A 19,294-nucleotide genomic window follows, 5' to 3' on the forward strand; every position below is an offset into this window, starting at 1 on the left:
TCTAAGCTCTTTGTCGAGAGAGTCTCAACTCTCTCTCTGAGTGTAGAGTCCTGACTCCAGCAAGACCCTCTCTCGGATGCGAAGCATCGTGCTCCCCCTCCTCTGCCTGTCTGCCACTGTGAGGATCACTGGTGCATGGTCCGAGAAGGAAGTCCCTGCCAGAATGCCAATTGTCCCACCCAAGTCACTGAAATGGTCACTAGTGTAGAAGCGATCCATCCGAGATAGATTCACTCCTCCCACTCTGCGGTCCGAACGAGAGAAGGCTAGGCTGTCTGGGGGCCTCACAAAATTAAAGTGCTGCCACACATCCGATACCCTCAGAGTCATACAAAACCTCTCCCAAGCTGCCAGCTCAACTCCATGCACAATAGCATGGCTACCACCAATCCTGTCAAAAGGGTCCTCCAACATGTTGAAGTCCCCCCCTATGCACCAGTGTTCTGCCTGCGGCTGAGACTCAACTATCTGTGACCAAAACTCTGCTCGTGCACTTGCCACATTGGACGCATAGATGTTGAGGAAGCCCACAAGGCAACCCTGAACCTGCATAGTGATCCACTGAGCCCTGCCTGGCACAATAATCCCTCTGCCCACAATGGCCTGCTGCAAAGAGTCCGCAATAGTCATACATACCCCACTCTGGATGCCCTCACACAGATGGTGCTCCTATAGCATAAGGAAATCAATCTCTCCTCCCACAAGGCAGCGCTGAAGCTCTTGACGCAGTTGGCCCTGCCGATGCTAAAATTGGGGCCCAGCAAGTCCCTGTACGTTCCATGAGACGATCCTCATGGGGAGCGAGAGAGAACAGATGTTGCCGCAGCAGCTAAACGGGCTATCTTCGAGGCTCGCTTGGAACGAGTGCCTGGCCCGAGCCCAAGTAGAGTGATCCGTACGTAAAGCAACCTCCTCTGTCCAGGAGTCCTCATGAATGTGTACATAGCATGGCAAGCACTGTGTATCGGCAAAGAAGTAAACCACAATGTGTCTACATCCTACTGTATCTGGAGGGGTCACCGCAAACTTGGCCAATGGCCACAAAGTCTGAAGCATGTCTGTAACTCCTAGTTCTCCCATTTGGTGAGAGAACTCTAGGACCTGTGTGTGCAACCACCCCAACACTGAGGCGAGAGTCCACTCAGTCTGGTCCCTACCGCAGAGGGGAAAAGAGAAGCCAACCGCTGAGTCCAAGGCCTCTATCCCCCTAGCTACAAGGAAAAGAACATGGACCCTGAAGCAGGCTGCCTCATGGTATGCTGAGGAGTCGCCGAGAAAATGAGTAAAGTCGTAGTCGAAGAAGTCCCATCGGCGCCGGATGTCGATGCTCGTCAGACCACGAGGGATAGCTGCAAAGGGAGACGTCTAGAGGGAGTCGCAAGAAAGGTTGTCCCTCTCTCGTCAAGCGACTCGTGGCAAATTCGTTGCCAAGAGATCTCCTAGCAACCAGAGATGGCCCTGCCCCCCTGGGTCGACTGTGGAAGTGGAGCGGGAGGGGGGGGGGGGAGTAGGAGCAGGGGGAAGAGGTGGAGAAGAAGGGCGGGGGGGAGGATGATGAGGAGGGGGGGAACTCTGGGGGGGGAGGGGTTGTCGACGGTGAAGCTGAGGTGGAGGCTGGAGCAGGGACCTCATCTTGATCAAGAGGACCGAAACGGTTCCCCGTGGGAACCCACTGCTGCTGGGCAGGCGCCGGAGGACCACTTTGAGTGCCAGGCTGTCGCTGTGGCCCCTGCCGTCGTCGACCACGGACCTGCTGCCATCCCTCCTCCGTTGGAGCCCCAGGCTCAGAGGGTGGCTCTGCATGTGTGCGTCGTGTCTCTGTATGTGGCTGCTGGCCAGCCCTTGCAGGCTGGGGCTGAGTCTGTGGTGTAGGTCGAGGCCTCCTCCGTGGACAGGCCTTCGCAAGATGGCCCATCTGTCGACAAATGAAGCATTGGTTCGGGAGGCCCGAATACTCCACGCTCTGTCTAAACCAACCCCCACTCACCCGAGGCAGAAGAATGACCTTCGGGAGCGTGTGAGTGTCCCTAACCAGAACGCGAACTGAGGGAATGCTAGCCGCCTTGGCAGCTACTGAGGCTGCCGTGCGAGGTGTCTCCAGGACAGTCCCAATTGCTGAGCCTATCCTGGACAAAAGTGGTAGGTACTCCCTTCGCAAACCAGGAAAGCAGACGGAGATGGGATGTCTGCCTCCTCTACCAGAACATCTGAAGCAGGGTCAAAACCATGTCTCCACTATCGAAAGTGGGCTCGAGCTGCTTTGATGGTCAATGGACTCATGGCGATGACCTTGGACGCCATCTTGGAGGTCTCAAACTTGACTTGATAGTAGCCTCGTCCGAGTATCTGTACGTCTAAGATCTTGCCCACCTCTGCAAGAAGGCGGGCCTGGAGAAGGTCACGTAGCTCTCCTTTGCTGGGTCGGGTGTCGAGAATCTTGCAGATGACAGAAGTCGCCTGCAAGCGCTCTACCTTTGCGGCTAGGCTCGCTAGCTCTGTCGGTGAAAGAGCAAGTCGAATGGTAGGCTCAGCGGGGTCGGGCGAGGGGGCTTCGGATGAGTCCCTCTGTGGCGGAGCTGGAGCCTCCATCTGTGTCTGCTGCTGTGACGGAGAAGAAACGGAAAAGAGTCGGAAAGAGTAGTTTCTCTGCAACAAACCCTGATGAGCACTGCCTAGAAAACCAGCACTGTCTGAGCGAATCGAAAGAAAACCCTCGGGGAGAGAAAGGCTGAAAGCGAAATGAGTGGCGCGGGGGGGGGGGGGGGGCTGGCTGAAAAAAGCAGCTGAAAAAAGCAGCGGGTGAGGGCAGCGGGCGGGCGGGGGCGCATTGGCTGAGCGGGCGCGCTGGCTGAAAACTGCTGCTACAAGCAGCAAGAAGCGCGCGGCAGCAACAACCCACGCGCAGCAGGGGAGGGGGTGAGAAGGCAGCAGCGAAAGGGGGGGGCGCGAATGCAGCAGGCGAAGGGGGGGGGGGCGCGTAGGCAGCAGCGAGCGCAAGCAGGTTTCAGGATCTGAAGTGCTCATTCTTGTTCAAGGTCTCATGGACCCAATGGTGCAATACGCTTTAAATGCAGTTCTTTTGTTCTTTCCGGGCAAGATGCCTACTGCGCAGGATGTTGGTCAGTGGGCAGACTTCCTTCTTAAGCGCCAGGCAGTTTGAGGCGTTTACTTTGGTGCCAAGGGATTCTATGAATGTGATGCCCGTAATATGTTGCTGGAGTTATCTCCTTTGTTTTTTGGTGCTCAGATGACACATGTATTGCCATGGGCTCTTACCAAGGACTATCAAAGCCTCATCCGTCATAAGTGCCCTGTATGGGTGGAAATTGTTGACTTTCCACATACCTGACGACACTTTCTTCCTATGCTTGCCTCTCTTTTGGGGAAAGTGATTTGTCCTCCCAAGCTTGATGCAAATACAAATCACTTTTGTGTGCTTTGGGATACAGATGTTCCCACCCCTGAAGGTATCACTGTCAACTCGGGGGACCCGCTCATTGGAAAGCGCCCTTTTAAGCTCAAACGGGGAAATTTTCAAATTCATGTTTTCGTTGTGGAATATTTGGACATATGCGATTTGAATGTCCTTAGCCTATTTTGCAACCTCCTCCTTCGGGTGTCCTTCAGCTTGTGGTTTCTAATGAGAAAGAAGCCCCTAATCCTAGATCCACCACTACTGCAGCCTCTACGTTGCCTGATGCTCCACTTTGGATAAGGCAAGGTCAAACTTGCTGCCTCCCCAAATCTTCCGGGTAAAGGAAAGTCTGTATCTGCTCATGACACCAAGAATAAGGGGAAAAATGTGGATTTGGGGGAAGGATCTCCTTGGGTGACCTCCAAGAAGACTCGCAACTCTCTTCTTGCAATTATGTGCCTCCTGAAGTGAAATCTGCAAGGCAAAAACTTCTTCGTTGTAATGATAATCACACTCTTGCAGATGCATGGAATAAGGTGGTGCACTCTTACAGAGATGCAATGGTTCATGGGACCTCTCCAACACCTGTAGGCTTTGCTTCCTTGGAGACAGGCCTGCAGAATGCTGTAGTTGAGTCGCGGGCTGCTGATGTTGATGTGCTTATGGGCATATCGAGTCCCTTCCTTCCTTTGTCTCTGTACATATCTCTTGAATGCATAGTTGTGTTAAATGCATTTCATATAATGTGCACGGGTTATGTAACCCTAATAAGTGGAGATTAACTTGGCACTATGTACATTAGCATATGCTGGTTTTAGGTATTTTGATTATGGTTAGGCATGAATTGTAGCCAATTCTGGCCTATAATGATCCAGCCAGTCGCTAGATGGTGGTTCAATGTACGATCAATGAACAAATTTATGAATTTGGTGGGGTCTATGCGCATACGGCCTTGGGACAGCGAGCTATTTTGTGACATGAGATGTCTTCTTATCCATGGCTTTCAAAAGCGTTGCTTTGTGGTGATTTTAACAATGCACCTGCTATATCAGATAATACCACAGGACATTCGCACATGCTGAGTATGGAATTACAGGCATGGACAGATCTTGTTGCACGCACACAGATGTTGGACTTGTGGACTCTTTTGCATCTCAATGTTTCGGGGTACACATTTCAGCATAATGCTCATTTGGCTTATCGTGCAAGACTAGATTGGTGGTATGTTCTCAACTTGGAACAATTTGATGAATTTATATGCGAAATGAGAATTGACCATTCTTTGCTCTTATTTGATCATGCTCCTTTTGTGATGTTGTTGCGCTTTGGGCAACTACACTATGATCCGCCTCTTGCTAAGAAACGTCTACTTCATACCAACAATGCATATCTTTCGCATGAAGCATTCAGTGAGATGATTTACGATGTTATTCCCCCTTTGGTCGCCCAAATGCATCATGATCCTGATATTGCTTGGGTTCGTTTTGTTGCACGTGTGCAGACTATAATTCAGGATTATAGCAAGCATTACATGTTTCGATTACGTGGTAATGTTGAGGATGCCAAGCATGTGTATCAACAGCTCCAACTTTTAGCTGACACTCTTCTATTGTCTGAAAGTGAATCGATAGCTCTTTGTCAGGCCCGGGTGTGTTTGCAACATGATGATCAACGGGAATTGGACAAATGGAAGACTCGTGCTCGCCGTCAAGCGTTTGTGGATAAGGGATGTGTCTCAAAACAGTTGTTTTAAACACTTGCATTCAAAGGCTCCTCAAACTTTCAAGCGAGTTATGATCCAACCAAGCGATTGGACAGCCTCAAAACGTGAGCTTGCGGATGCCATGGTTTCCCATTTTAGGAATGTTTTTGCCGCTCCCCCCGCGACATCTGCTGAGGTTCTTCATGCACGCCAACTCTTGTTATCTACAGTGCATTCAATTATCTTACCTCAGGATGCTTTAGCCATGGAGGTTGATTTTACTGAAAATGAATTGCACACGACATTGCTTGCTCTTGGACGATGGTGTTTGCTTGGTTGGGATGGTCTCACTGTGGAATTTTTTCTCTCCTTTTCGGAGCCTCTCAAAGAACCATTACTCTACATGATGAACGTTGCGTGGGCAAAACAGAATTTGCCGATATTCTGGAAAGAGGGTTTGTTGAAGTTGTTGCCTAAAAAAGCGCTTTTATGAGCTGCTCTCGGATTGGTAGCCGATTACTCTTATGCCGGTTATATATAAACTCTTGGCTAAAATGATTGTGAATTGTGTCAAGGAACCTCTGATGACAGGTATCCATTCTACGCAGTATGGCTTAAATCCTTGTCGCCAAATTTTGGATAATCTGGCTAATGTACTGATTGGAATGGAATATGCCAAGTATACACAACAGGATGTTCTCGTAATGCAGGTAGACATTGAAAAGGCGTTTGATACGGTACAATGGGATTTCATTGCCGCTACAATGCAAGCCCTTGGATTTGGTCCAAAGTTGGCTAATGTTGTATACTTCTTACATGCTCACAGTACTTCTTCAGGCGCTTTGTTAGACAGGGTTGTCCACTTAGCGCTTTGTTATATGTCATTGCCACTCGCCCCTTGTTACTGTATGTGGATCACTTGACTTCGCTTGGTCGTCTTCACGAGTTGAAATTACCCAATGGCAATGACTTTATAGGGCAGGCCTATGTTGATGATTCGTTGTTCATGCCTTGCAGTAATCAGGATGATGTGCGAGAGATTATGCAGGCAATGGATATTTTTGGTCTGCCAGCGGGGCTTAGGGTTAACTTTTGGAAATCCAAACTCTTGCCTCTTGGTGTTTGTAACTGGTATCATCTTTTGGATCCGCATGTGGTGGTCAGACATTTGGGATATCCTATTGACCGGCAGGTAACTGATACCCAACAAATCGACTTGGTCATGCAACGATTGAATGTCAAATTGCACGATTGAAAACTGTCTACATGACCGTTACATGTTCGACTTTGTATTGTCCAAAGTATCATGATGGCATATGTTCAGTTTTACTTGCTGTTGTTGCACTGGCCTCGCTCTCGCCTCTCGTTGCTTATGTCAGATATTGTGCGCACTAGTTCATACAAAAGGCCTCCATATGTTAGCAATGGAGAAACTTTGCACTCCCAAGCGTTTTGTGGGTTGAATATTTTGGACCTCCGTCGTCACGCATTGGCAAGGAAGGCTATGCTATTGCCTACTTTTGCACAATAGTCTCAACCGTGGACAATTATGGTCGTAGATCTATGTTAGCATGTTATCACTCCCACCTTTGGTCATTGGCAGACTTCCCTTTGGGAGATTGTGTTTGGCAAGATGGTCGGTCATATTCCTTGTTGCTCGATCACCTCTAGTTTGCTTTTCTGCTTGGAAAGTTGTCACGGATCATCTCTCTTGGCATGGCAGGCAGCAAAAGAATGGAAATTCTCTGCGTTTGCAAAGTATTCACTCGAGTAGGGTGTTCTCTTTTACTCTGGTTGATCCGTCGCTTCGCCAAGCTTACTTCCTCTCTGGCCGGGGCATACGTATGGTGGATGGTGTGGTGGATTCAATTGGGAATTTGCTCACTTTCTCTCAGGCAGCAACACGCTTTGGGTTGGGCCTACATTATCAACAGATTTGGAGTGTGGTGGAGCATATACTGGCTCTTTTTCTCCCCATTCCACCGTTGGCTAGTGGATGCCAAATGCAGGATTGGAATTTATGGGACATTCATTTTGATGCGATTTCTGCCTGCATTATCTATACTTCCCTTATGCAGGACTCTTGGCTGGCTGATCACTGTAATGTGCTTTGGTCTTTACACAAATCTGATGAATGGTGGAGAAAGGCTCTTACTGCAATTTGGAAGTCCCACTTGCCGTCTCTTTCTTTGGCGCTGTTTGCTAGGAGTTCTTCCGGTTGGCACCCTCGCGGCGCGTCACATTAGTTCCTCTCATTGTGTCAGTTGCTCGGCTGGTGATGAGACTTTCAAGCATCTGCTTCGGGATTGTCACTTCACCAGGGCTTTCTTGGAGTGCGTCTCTGCTTGTATGCACCTTCGTTTTCCCTCAGTAGTTCTCCACAAACGATTCTGGGTTTTTGGCATTCTTTCGCATTCCCTTCAACGATTTGCGATCTTCGTCACATGGGTCAGGTTCTGGTCGCTATGGTCTTTGTGGCGCCAATGCAATTTGCACATGTTTCATCGGCATGAGGCGGATCCTTTTCCCTCATTCAAGATTTCGCTGAGGCAATCATTACATATTGCCTTTGGCATTGGGGACATATCCTTGGAAATCTTGCAACTCTTCTATGTTTGCTTTTAGCACTTTCATATCACAGAACACTTTTGTGTTCCTCTGTTTGTATTTGATCTTTTTCGTGGGTTTTCCTCGCTTTGAGGTTTCCCACTTGTAATTTAATCAAAGCAGATTTACAAAAAAAGAGTGTGTGTGTGTGTGTGTAATCAAAGAGAGAAGGAGAGGCATAATGTAGACTCGCTCTAATGGAACTGTAGATTATGCATTATGAAATGAGATTACATGTAGGTTCTGTGGTGGGTGAAAGAGAGAGAGAAAGGAGACTAACACCAAACCCCCCTCCAAGGGCTCCCCTCTCTAGTAATAGAGAGGTATTTGCTTTAGATTGCACAAACGCTAATACAATGGATCTAGATGTTGAGAAGCTGATGGGGATCTTGCGGTAGATGCTTGGATCTGCTGAAAATGCAAAGCAGTAGTGGAACTGATGGGATCAGCAACAACTGCCTGATCTGCTATGGCTGATGTTGAGGGTGTTGATGACACGATGGAAATGGGCTGAAAACTGCTGGCGCTAGGCTGATCTGGTACTTGGGCTGAAAAACGCTAGGCTTATGTGCTGATTCTTGGCGTTGAGGTTTATGAGGCAAAATGCTAGTGCTTGGTGTTGCTCGATGGAAACATTGGGTACTTGTGCTGCTACCCCCACGGGGGTACTGACTGACCTCTTGGCTGACTGCCTTATATAGGGTTTTATGTTGGGTCGAGTAGTGCTTCCTTGAACCCCAGGACTTGGCTAATTTAATAATGTTGATGTCACTTATTAATAAATGGATCCTTATTAATAAAGGTGCTTCGCATGCTATACTACCTAGGCCGGGGTATGGAAACACTCCCCAGTGCCTCAAATTGGGCATGCCACGTCACAAACTTGTTATGTACCCCCCTCTTGAAAGAATTTTCCTCAATTACGCCTGCAAAAGAGACAAAGGCCAAAAACTTTCTTCAGTAGACACTGACTCTATGTACCCATGCACTAGACTGCACACATCCAACACTTGCACAAAGACATCAGTCATTGATCAATCACATTTCCGTCGAGGGTCCCATATATAAATCATGATCATTGTAATCTATTTAGCAATCACATCCCGACAGTGCTGATCTCTACCCGGATGTCCTGTTCTACTAAATCTTATCACTATTAGATTCATATCCTTTTTCACATGTCAAGCAAACCATGTCCATGACAATCTCCACAAGACAATACATTCACAGAGCATGCATTTCACAAATCACACACTTAGTTCACACTGAACACCGTGTTCCAATCATTCAATCTAGCCATCTTATCTACTCTAGAACTCTTGATGCACCTAGATCCTTGTGTAGCCATCTCATCCTTTCAGATGTCACGTACACATGGCTCTGTGTTCCACGTGGACATACTTCATCAACTTCCAGAGCCATTTTTGCACCTATCCCTAGATAGGAGTGTCTAGAATCCTAGGAGGATTAGTATTGGCAATTTTGTGTGCCTGCTTGCAAGAATTGAGTCCATTAGATTAGGTTTTCCAGTTTTGGAACCCTCTTGCATAAATGGATTGTACAAGCATTTTATTACAGATTAGAGGAAGAGGAACATGTCGGTCTAGTCCGTTTGTCGAATGGGTCACAAAACGGTGAGTTATCGCCAGAAGGCGAGCGTTTTGCAGAACAGCAGCGTGACGTTTTTGCTTCCATTATAGAGCCATCAGCACGGAGCAACCATTCAGCCTAGCGTTTTCACTTTTCAGTCCATCTTCTCACTGGGATCGTGGTGGATCTTATAATGCTACCTCCTCAGCTAGAGCCCAATACTTCGGCAGCCCATTGAGCCGGCCATTCCTTCCCTCGCCGCATCAAGTGCTCCCATTGGTGTCCATCATTGGCATCATCATCATCTGCATTTTCAGCCTTGCTTTGCGCGACAGATCTACTGCGTTTTTGTGTGCCAGATTTGCGTTTTTGCAGCCAGATTTCAGCCCTTGGTTCCTCTCACGTCAGGAGTGCAAATCAGCCCCAGATCTACCTCTTGGTGGCCATGAGCAACCCCTCATTGAGACATATCCAAGGTGCATCAAATCAGCCTCAGAGGTGCTTCATCTTCGATCAATAGACTACCCTGGCTACTTGGGTCACATGTCTACTTTTGCAAATGCACGGAAAACAAAGAAGCGTGTACACTTCGAGGGTGTGTTCAATTTGTCCTCATTCTCTTCTGATTCCAACGATGAGGATAGAAAGGGCAAGAAACGAAGAAAGATCCAAAGACACGGAAAGAACAAGAGGAAGGCCAAGAAAAGCAGATCCCACCGAAGATCTCATAATTATTTAGATAGCTTGAAGGAGATTCCATCCTCTTTTGAGAGGTCGGACTTCGATGAACCGATGTTTTATCCTAAGAGGAAGCATTTTTAGGGAGCCAACCAATATGACTTTCTTGAGGACGAGAGCAAGAAAACCAAAGATTTTAAGGAGGGTGGACAAGCTCTAAAGTTGGATACTTTTTCAGGTTTCAGGTTTCTGAGATACCCACAAAGCCCTCTCCTTCATTCAACATTTTGACATGGCTTATTCAGGAGGGCCCTATTCAGAGCACTCCAAGGTTCGGAGGGCAGCATCTTATTTAAAAGGAAATGCACAGACTTGGTGGTCCACCCTCTATGAAAGGAAGCATCGACAAAGTGGCTACAATTCAAACGGCTTTTCACTTCCTCTTGGCTCACTCAGGAGTACGAACGTGATGTGGTTACTGCTTGAATCATCTTCGGATGACCAAGGGAGATATTTTGGATACTTATTGCCAAAGATTTTGGGATACTTTCCTACCAGCCTTTTCTTTTAAAAAGATCAATTTTAAGGAACAGATAGAGCGATTTTGCTGTGGTCTACCCAAAGAGATACGAGATTACTGCTTACTGCAGGAGTTCGAGTCCATACAACAATTGATGGAACATGCTAAGAAAGGATTTGCTATGCATTCGGGTACTCTTACGTACCCAACTGATCAACCTTTGACGACAAGGACCGGACAAAATTCGAATGATGGTAACAGAACAAGAAGGAAATTTTAGAAAAACAACGATTCACGCCCCTGACTGACTGAGGAACAGCGAGCCGAGTTTCTCAAAACGGGGAAGTGCTTTGAATGTGGAGAATATGGACGTGTGTCAGCACGGTGCCTCAAAAAGGCACCCAGAGAACAATTATAAGACATGCCAGAGAGTTCCAGAGCACCCGAAGAGCGCGGGAGAAAAGGAAAGATCGGCTTTGGCCGTTTCCAAATTAATGAATCCAGTCTTTTTGTTTACTTGATTTTGTTGAAAGAACTGGATGAACAAAGGACAAATATGTCTGATCTAGAAAAGGAACGACAAGAATTTCTGCATGCGCAGACTGACTATTTCTCTAAAGGCCTACCAGGTGAGTTACTACCCCCACATCTTGAAGACCATACGATTGATTTGATTCCTGGTAGTACACCACCAAACCGGCCACCTTACCGAGTTAGCCGAGCCCAAAATGAAGAAATAATGAACAAAGCCATTTTGCCTCACAAATGCTCCAAGGACCGTGCCATTTGGCCTCACGAATGCTCTAGCGACATTCAATCGTATGGTGGATAGGATTTTTAGAGAGTATTGATTGTTTGTTGGCACTTTCTTTGATGACATCATCGTCTTCTCCAAGAATGAGGCAGAACATAGACACCACCTGTTGCAGGTTTTCTTGGCACTGCGGAAGCATAAGTTGATTCTAAATGCGAAAAAGAGCGAGTTTTCCTTGCTTGAGATACACTTCTTGGGACACATCGTCTCAACAGAAGGGGTAAAAATGGACCCGGCCAAAATTGAGACTAGTCGTGATTGGCTTGATTCGAAGAATGTTCATGAAGTTCAAAGTTTTCTGGGCTTGTGCTCATATTATAGGCGGTTCATTCTGAAATTTGCAGAGATAGATTCTCTTTTGCATATGCTGACTCAGAAAGGAGCTCCCTTTACTTGGGGGCAGACAAAGATTGCAACCTTTCAAACTCTCAAGGAAACGTTGACAACAGGACCAATTTTGGCCTTGCCAGACTTGCAAAAGCCAAGAAGGCCATGTCATTGCTTACGAGAGCAGGATGTTTTCACGTCCTGAATTGGTTGCACAGATTTACGAGAAAGAGTTGTTGGCCGTTATCCATGCTCTTACATAGTGGCGACATTTTCTTCTCGGAGCTGATTTTACTGTCTTCACGAACCATCAGAGTTTACGCTACTTTTTGTCGTAGAAGTAGCTTTCGGAAAAGTAGATGAGATGGACTAACATTCTGTCATAGTTTCATTTCTAGATAGTCCATGTTCAGGGACAAAAGAATTTAGTGGCAGATACGTTGTCTCGCAAGCCCTTGGTTCTGGCTATTTCCGCGGTACATCATCGAAGCTTTGAAGATATGATTGATCAATATGCAACTGATGCTGATTTTGCATATATCTTTCACCGGATAGAGAGTGGGGAGCTAGTTGCAGGTTATTCCATATGGAACGGCTATTTGATGCAGAAAACGATGTTGTGTGTTACACAACCTTTGAGGGAAAAGGTTTTGATAGAGTGCCATTGTCCACCTTTTTTAGGCCACCCGCAGTATTGATACCACCTTGAAGGGTGTTGAGCGTTACTTTTACTGGCTGAGGCTCAAAAAGGATGTGGACGAGTTTGTTCGTAGTTGTTTGGTATGCCAAAAGGTCAAGTTTGACAGGCATAAGGCACCATGACTCCTACTGCCTTTACCTATACCCTCCCGTCCCTGGGAAAGCATTGCCATCGATTATCTGGGAGAACATTGGCACATGGTAACAGTTCTCGTCCTCTTTCCACCCATAGACAGATGGGCAGTCTGAGATAGCCAATTCAGTGGCTTTGGATTATAAAAAGAAATACAGAAAGGGGCGCGAGTCTTTTGGGCCAATACCTCTGGGCACGGAACTACGCCGGGCCGTGTCATCTTTGTGAACTGTTTTGAAGTGAATCTCTGTTATGTCGCAGTAGAATCTTGACTTGGGGTGTCCAAGTTTGTTATAGTGGTATTAGAGCGCGGCCGATTTTCTCTTCTACCGGGAAATTTGATCCTTTTCTTGTGGCACTTATGGATTCCAACAAGAAACAATCGACTTCTTCTGCATCTGCGAATGCGGGAGGAGATCACGAAGAAGATTCTTATGATCAAACAAAGGAAGAGTATGGCCCACCTCGGCCTACTCAGTTCGAGATTGAAGAGATGGAACGTCGAAGAAAAGATAAATGATGTCTCCTTTAGATTGAAGCTGCCGGATACTTGGAAGATTCACAATGCATTTCAGTGAGAGTGTATTGAAGCCTTTTAAAGGCGATGTGTTTGATGATGGGGAGCCAGATGAGCAACCCGAAGTGAAGGAAAGTGAGGAGATACTTGTTCCAGAACAGATATTGGCACATAAAGATAGAAAGATTAAAGGTAAAGTGATTAAGCGGTTCTTGGTTAAATTCAAGAACTATCCTGCATTGGATGCGAAGTGGATGGAGGAGGAGGACCTAGCAGATACTCCTTAGATTTTGGAACTTTACCTTGAAGCATTCGGTTTAGCATAGTCTACTCCGATAGAACCCCGATTTCAACATGGGTGAATCTAGTGCAGCGGGCTTGCACAAGCTGGGAGTCGCTCCGCTCCTTTGTCAACAAATTACCCCGATTTTTGATATAGAGTCACTGATGTCCCTTTGGGTTTCAGGGATACTGCTGGGCTGACAGTATTCTGCTGTATGACTTTATTAACTGGAATTCCCGAAAATGAAAATGATACTGATTGATTTGTAATTGACTTGTTTTAGTGCAGGAAATGAAAGACGAAATGACTGCAGCATTTCGGTCTCATAAATCTGTATAGACCTGATTGCAATATGGATTAGTTAATCGGGCATCTGTGAGGTCCCGACTGGATCTAGATGCGATTACTAAATACGTTGCGGACTAATCATGGTCTGAGATTTGGAATGAATTTGAATGTGATTTATCATGTGATGTCTTGTGATGTCAAGTGATTTCCTGTGATGTGACTGTCAATTTGTACAAGTGCTAGATGTGTTGTGTCTAGTGCGTCGATACTAACAGTCAGTGTCTACTAAGACAGTTTATGGCCTCTGTTTGTTTTGTAGGCATAATCGAGGGCGATTACAATTCTTTCAAGAGGGGGGTATGTCACAAACTGATGACGTGGCAGCATGCAGGATTCCAGAGATGCGCCAACTGGCTGACCCCCGAAAAATGCACCGCAATTTGCGTTGACACTGACACGTAGCAGCTGTACGAACGCCGCAAATCATGCTGCTGACGTGGCAGAATTGTACGGATTTTCGTAAACTGCGCTTGTTGCTTTTTGGCAGTTTTTGGAGCCAGTTGCTTTATGGGGATTATTATTTTTAGCAATAAAGCATTTGGGGCTTAATGCTTTTGAGAGAGAAGCTTTTAAGTTAATGAATTTGGGGCTCTGCTTTTGGGCATCCCTTGTACCAATAAATAAGTTGGTTGGGCCTCACTTCTCAGGGCATCTGGACGCAGTCTGAGAGTGAGCACCCGCCGACTCTCTTGTACTTTGAACACAAATTAATATAAAAAGAAATACCGAAAGGGGCGCCAGTCTTTGGGGCCAATACCTCTGGGCACGGAACTATGCCGGGCAGTGTCATCTTTGTGAACCATTTTGAGGTGAATCTCTGTTGTGTCGCGGTAGAATCTTGACTTGGGGTGTCCAAGTTTGTTACACAACACTTCATTGACAGGATGAGGGTCTCACAACTGAGTTCTTGTCAGGCTTTTGAGAGTGGTTGTGGGACTCTAGACAGCCGAGGTGAGTCACTTTGTTCCAGTGGCTAGTTGCACACAGAGCTACAACAGTGAGGAGTTGGCCAGTACATAGTGGCCTTTCGGCAGCTTGTGCAGCTTGCGACCATACTTTGGCCAATCAGCATCACTGTCTGTGGGACTGCCCCATGGCACAACAGGTTTGGCTTCAGATTCTTCGGCTGATGCCAGCTCTTTCCACAATGTGAGAGTACACTTGGGGTGCTGCTGCTTGGTCCACCCTCACGGGCCCTGCGCTCCAGTTTGAGCTATCTTCCACCAGCAGGATGATAGTGATCTAGGGGGGTCGACCTACACTTCAGCCTGCTATGGAGCTTACGCCCAGGGGTAGTGCAGTGAGAGAGAGGTGTGTTGGGAGCTCGTTTGCGGCCTGACACTCTGGTTTATTTGACGGGCCCGTTGCTTCTGCATCTTCGAGGCTCGCCCTGTCCCACCGGCAGAGACTGTTCATGACTTTTGGTTGGTGTTGATTCATACTCTCAAGGGTCAGTTTGAGAGACTTCATGGCAGCTCCGATCGCATGCGGAAGCGCAGAGAGGCTTTCATGCGAATCTGGCGCTCGGGGCCCTTCTTCGCCATGGTCCAAGGTGTGCCCATATGGCACTATCGGCCACCTGTGTGGCTCTTTCCTCCTCCTATTTTGTGATTTAGCCTCATTGTACATATTTTGTTTACTCACTATTGTAGCCGTATGGGCAGTTTTATTAACTAATGGAAGGATCTTTTTTTCGGGAAAAAAAAAAAGTACATGTTGGAGTAATGTTTGTGGGCATGGCTTTGGAGGATCTGGTAAAGGATATACCTAAATCTGCACCCACTATTCAGCACCGATGACATTAATGGGGATGTCATGGTGTTTTGTCAATACTATACATGATGGAGCTCATGGTTATATGACTACCATGAGTCTATACCTTGCAGTTTCCTTTAAAGTGAATCTGGGCTTGTCCTAGATTCATCTAGGTATATATATAGATAGAGACTTGAGAAATAGCTATGCTAGTTTGTGCAGAGGGAGTTAGTGCATGAGGAAGTGCGACTTGCATTCCATCATTCATGACTGGTCTGTATCTAGATGTTAATGATGGAGCTCATGGTTGTGTGGACTACCATGGTCTATACCCTTGCAGTTTCTTTAAAGGTGAATTGGGTTGTTAGATTCATCTAGGTATATATATAGATAGAGACTTGAGAAATAGCTATGCTAGTTTGTGCAGAGGGAGTTAGTGCATGAGGAAGTGCGACTTGCATTCCATCATTCATGACTGGTCTGTATCTAGATGTTCGAATGTGCAGATTTGCAGGTTCAATTTCTCTCTCTCGATAAAAAGTTTAATTTCACTAAGTGAAATTCTCTTTTCTGAAAATACAAGCCCAATTACTAGTCGCTTGTTCAATGCCAATCCTGTTTGGGTAATCATGCTGAAGGAAATGTACTCCCTCAGTGCTAGTTTTGTGCAATTTGATTATGCCATAGCTTGTTGGTTGCTGAAGGTAGGGTTATTGTTTTGCAGAGTGGTCGCAGACGCAGTGTCTACTCGAGTAAGGAGTTTGTCTGAAACAGGAAAGATCAAGGAGAAAAATAAGGTGATCTTTGGAACAGGTGATTTCTGGCAGGCACCCACTCTAACTGCCAACTTATCTTTCGTTCGAGCTGTAAGGCAGACTGGTATGGCTTTATCCATACTCCAACATCAGCCTCGTGCATTAGTTGGTGAAAAATGTTCCTGATAGTCCGTTTATATTGAACTATTTTGTATCATATGCTGCACAATCAGGATTCCAAAGTAGATCTTGTCCTCTTTTTCCTGTACAGAAACTGGTTGTGATGGGCTATATGAAGTACAAAACCTCTTTGGCTTGTTCATCTTAGAGAGAGAGTTGACTATTTGCAGGGATTTCTCTTGCTAGAAGCGACAGTGGGTTGGCATAGTATACAAACCGGGGCTCCACTTTATAATCATGTTAATATACCATGTGAGTTCACTAGGAGGGGTTTTTTATTTTTGAAAATTTTATTAAGATACATTAACAAGAGGGTGTTTTTTAGTCCTTTTTGGCATTAATTCATCAAAAAAGAGGGGTCAATCTATTCATGTCCACATTTTACCAGAAGGGTTTTTAAGTACCCTGTGGACGCATGTTACATAGAGGGGTTCTTGAGTTGGAAACCCCCCCCCCCCCCCCCCCCCGATGTTTGTAGGTGTCACGGTTAGAATTTCTTTGAACATGCCACGTCTCGTCCACACTTTTTGGACTTCCTTAAAGCTGCCTTTCTTATGTCACCTATTCCCAGGCTTGTGATTGTCTCTCCTTTGGGGAGAGGTTGCTACAAGGTTCAGTTTGACAAATAGGACGAGGCTAGTCGAGCATTGGCACAGAGTAACAGAGCTTATTGTTATTTGTAAAGATGACAGTAGGGGATGGATCTAGCTAGCCTCAGCGAGGGTAGCACTTACTGTCAGATTTCCAGGATTATAGCCAAAGTTATAGCCGCACATTATAGAGATTGGAGTAGTTTGGGTGTTGTTTTGAGTGATGGTTGTGCACCGTCCGGTGGTGTATACATCCCACCCTTAGTTGATTATTTAACCCCTCTTTCTTGAAGAGTCCTCCTGGATTTATCTCTCCCTACTATCCATGGGGGTGACATGCAACAAAGAGTATTTTCCATCGGGTTTACCAAGACATTGTTTTGTTTGTGGTAAAGCAAGACATATGGCTGCTGGATACAATAGAAGGATAGAGCATCCAAAGCAGAGACAACACACAATGTCTCAAGAGGGGACAAACAGATGTATCACATACTATTAGGAGGTCAGAGGCAAAGAGAGCTAGGAGAAGAGAGAGAAAGAAGAGGATGAGAGTGACAAAGGCAAACAGAGGTTCCTCCGGTCATACAAGTATACAAGTGCAAGGGTCCACCTCTTCTGACAAGCTCTTCTTTATCGGAGATACCACCTATTCCTCCTGACCCCCATTACGGTCCAACTATATCTTCATGCAATTCATACATAGATGATGTTCCTCTTGCTGTACTGATGACACAGGATGACATTCCTCTTGCTGTACTCACGACACACGATGAGGAAATTTTCCCCCCTCTTGGATTAAGAGACTTTCTTTGTATTTATTGTAGTGTGGGGGATCAGACATATATGGTGATCGGCTTTGTACATTTATTTTGAGACTATGCCCTTGAGGTGTTATATCTGAGAGAGAGAGAGAAATGAAATGAAATGAATGTTATATTAACGTCTTCTAAAGGCCCAAATGACCTTTGAGACCGAACTGTTACAAAATTGTGAATCTGATACCATGTCTGGGTACAAAAAGACTAGAACAAACTTACTACTACTACTAGAATCCATCCTCATCTCATTGCATCTCGCCTTGGAGCTTGGGCCACAAAAAGGATTGCAAAAATTGAAGGGGGCATCCTCTCTCTCTCTCTCTCTCTCTCTCTCTCTCTCTCTCTAAATATTGAACAAAGAGGTGAATCTTTCACTTGTGCATTTCTTAAAGTATATGTATACACAAATGGTTTTTGGACTGCATAAGATCATAGTACAGGGTTTCATTTTGGGTGCAATTGTGGACCATTGGATAAAGCTTGTTGATTAGTGCCACATGGCAACAAACTTTCTTTTCTACTATTTCTTGTAGACCATTGTGGTTTACATTTGTGTACCTCTCTCTTTGAAGAGGGACATTGAGTATTGGGTCTCACACAATCTTTCTCACCCTTTTTCAACTTTTTTTTTTTCAATTTGTTACTATGCTTCCAAGTGTTTTTTCAATCATTATTTTGTATGCTTTTGGAGTATATTGTAATCGAAATAGTTCATTGTTACACTTCTTTTTAAAAAAACATAATATTTTATTGTGATAATAGTTGTTTTAAAATATAAATGTCATTTTCTAGTTTTCTCTCTCACAAAGAAGCAATTTTTTATTAAATTCCTCTCGATAGCCTTATGTAAACCATAGAGAACTTTCACCTTCTTGATCCATGAGAAGATTATACATTTTCAGTCACGAAGAAGACTTGAAGTAAATAAGAGAGGTGAATTCTCCACTTTGTAGAGTGGTGGTGTTCAGCCACACAGTTTTTGTGAGAATTTATGCAAATATTGTGCTATATGATATATGATAACCCACCTCATCTTGAGGGTAAAGTATGAAGTGATTGGATCCAATGGTGTACCTTTGTGGGGTATATTTCAAAATCAAAACCCACATTGGCCCTTGAGGTTGACATCCTACTGGAATGTGATGTGATTGAATTTTAGTTATGTTGCAAATGAAAATGAACTATAGCATTGGACACTGAAGTTGCACAAGCATGAAAACATCACCTCCTAAAAGACTACATCTACCTCGCGTTCCTTAAAATAAAATCAATAGTACGCAAGATTTCTGTCTCCCCTACATCTACCTCAGCACCACCCTATCGAGGACCTACCTACGACTCGGGAAGGAGGTGAGAGCATAAGCATGCCCTACCCCAAGAGATTCCTCCACTCCATAATTTTTCAAAAACGGGAATCAGGATATTGTGCACGCCATTTTTTTATTTTTTTTTTAACAATGTAAGGCGAGAATAAATTAGAAGAAAAACCAAATAATTACATCTGTTCGCTCAAGGAGTGAGCTTGTGATTACATCAAGAGAGCCGTTCAAGGTTTAGACCAAC

The 19,294-nt window shown here is 45.5% G+C and overlaps 1 protein-coding gene across 1 annotated transcript in view; it reads left to right on the forward strand.

Moving 5' to 3' along the window:
- Positions 1-16,459, forward strand: part of LOC147463070 (uncharacterized) — a 55,357-nt gene extending 38,898 nt beyond the window's left edge. Inside the window, exon 4 of the mRNA XM_086528005.1 lies at positions 16,113-16,459. Within this exon, the coding sequence (XP_086384131.1) occupies positions 16,113-16,329 (217 nt within the window). The 3' untranslated portion in view covers positions 16,330-16,459. The remainder of the gene's footprint in view (positions 1-16,112) is intronic.
- Positions 16,460-19,294: the final 2,835 nt, after the last annotated feature.

This window comes from Adiantum capillus-veneris, chromosome 2 (assembly GCF_014529385.1).
Source record: "Adiantum capillus-veneris isolate H3 chromosome 2, ASM1452938v2, whole genome shotgun sequence".
Classification (NCBI taxonomy): domain Eukaryota; kingdom Viridiplantae; phylum Streptophyta; class Polypodiopsida; order Polypodiales; family Pteridaceae; genus Adiantum; species Adiantum capillus-veneris.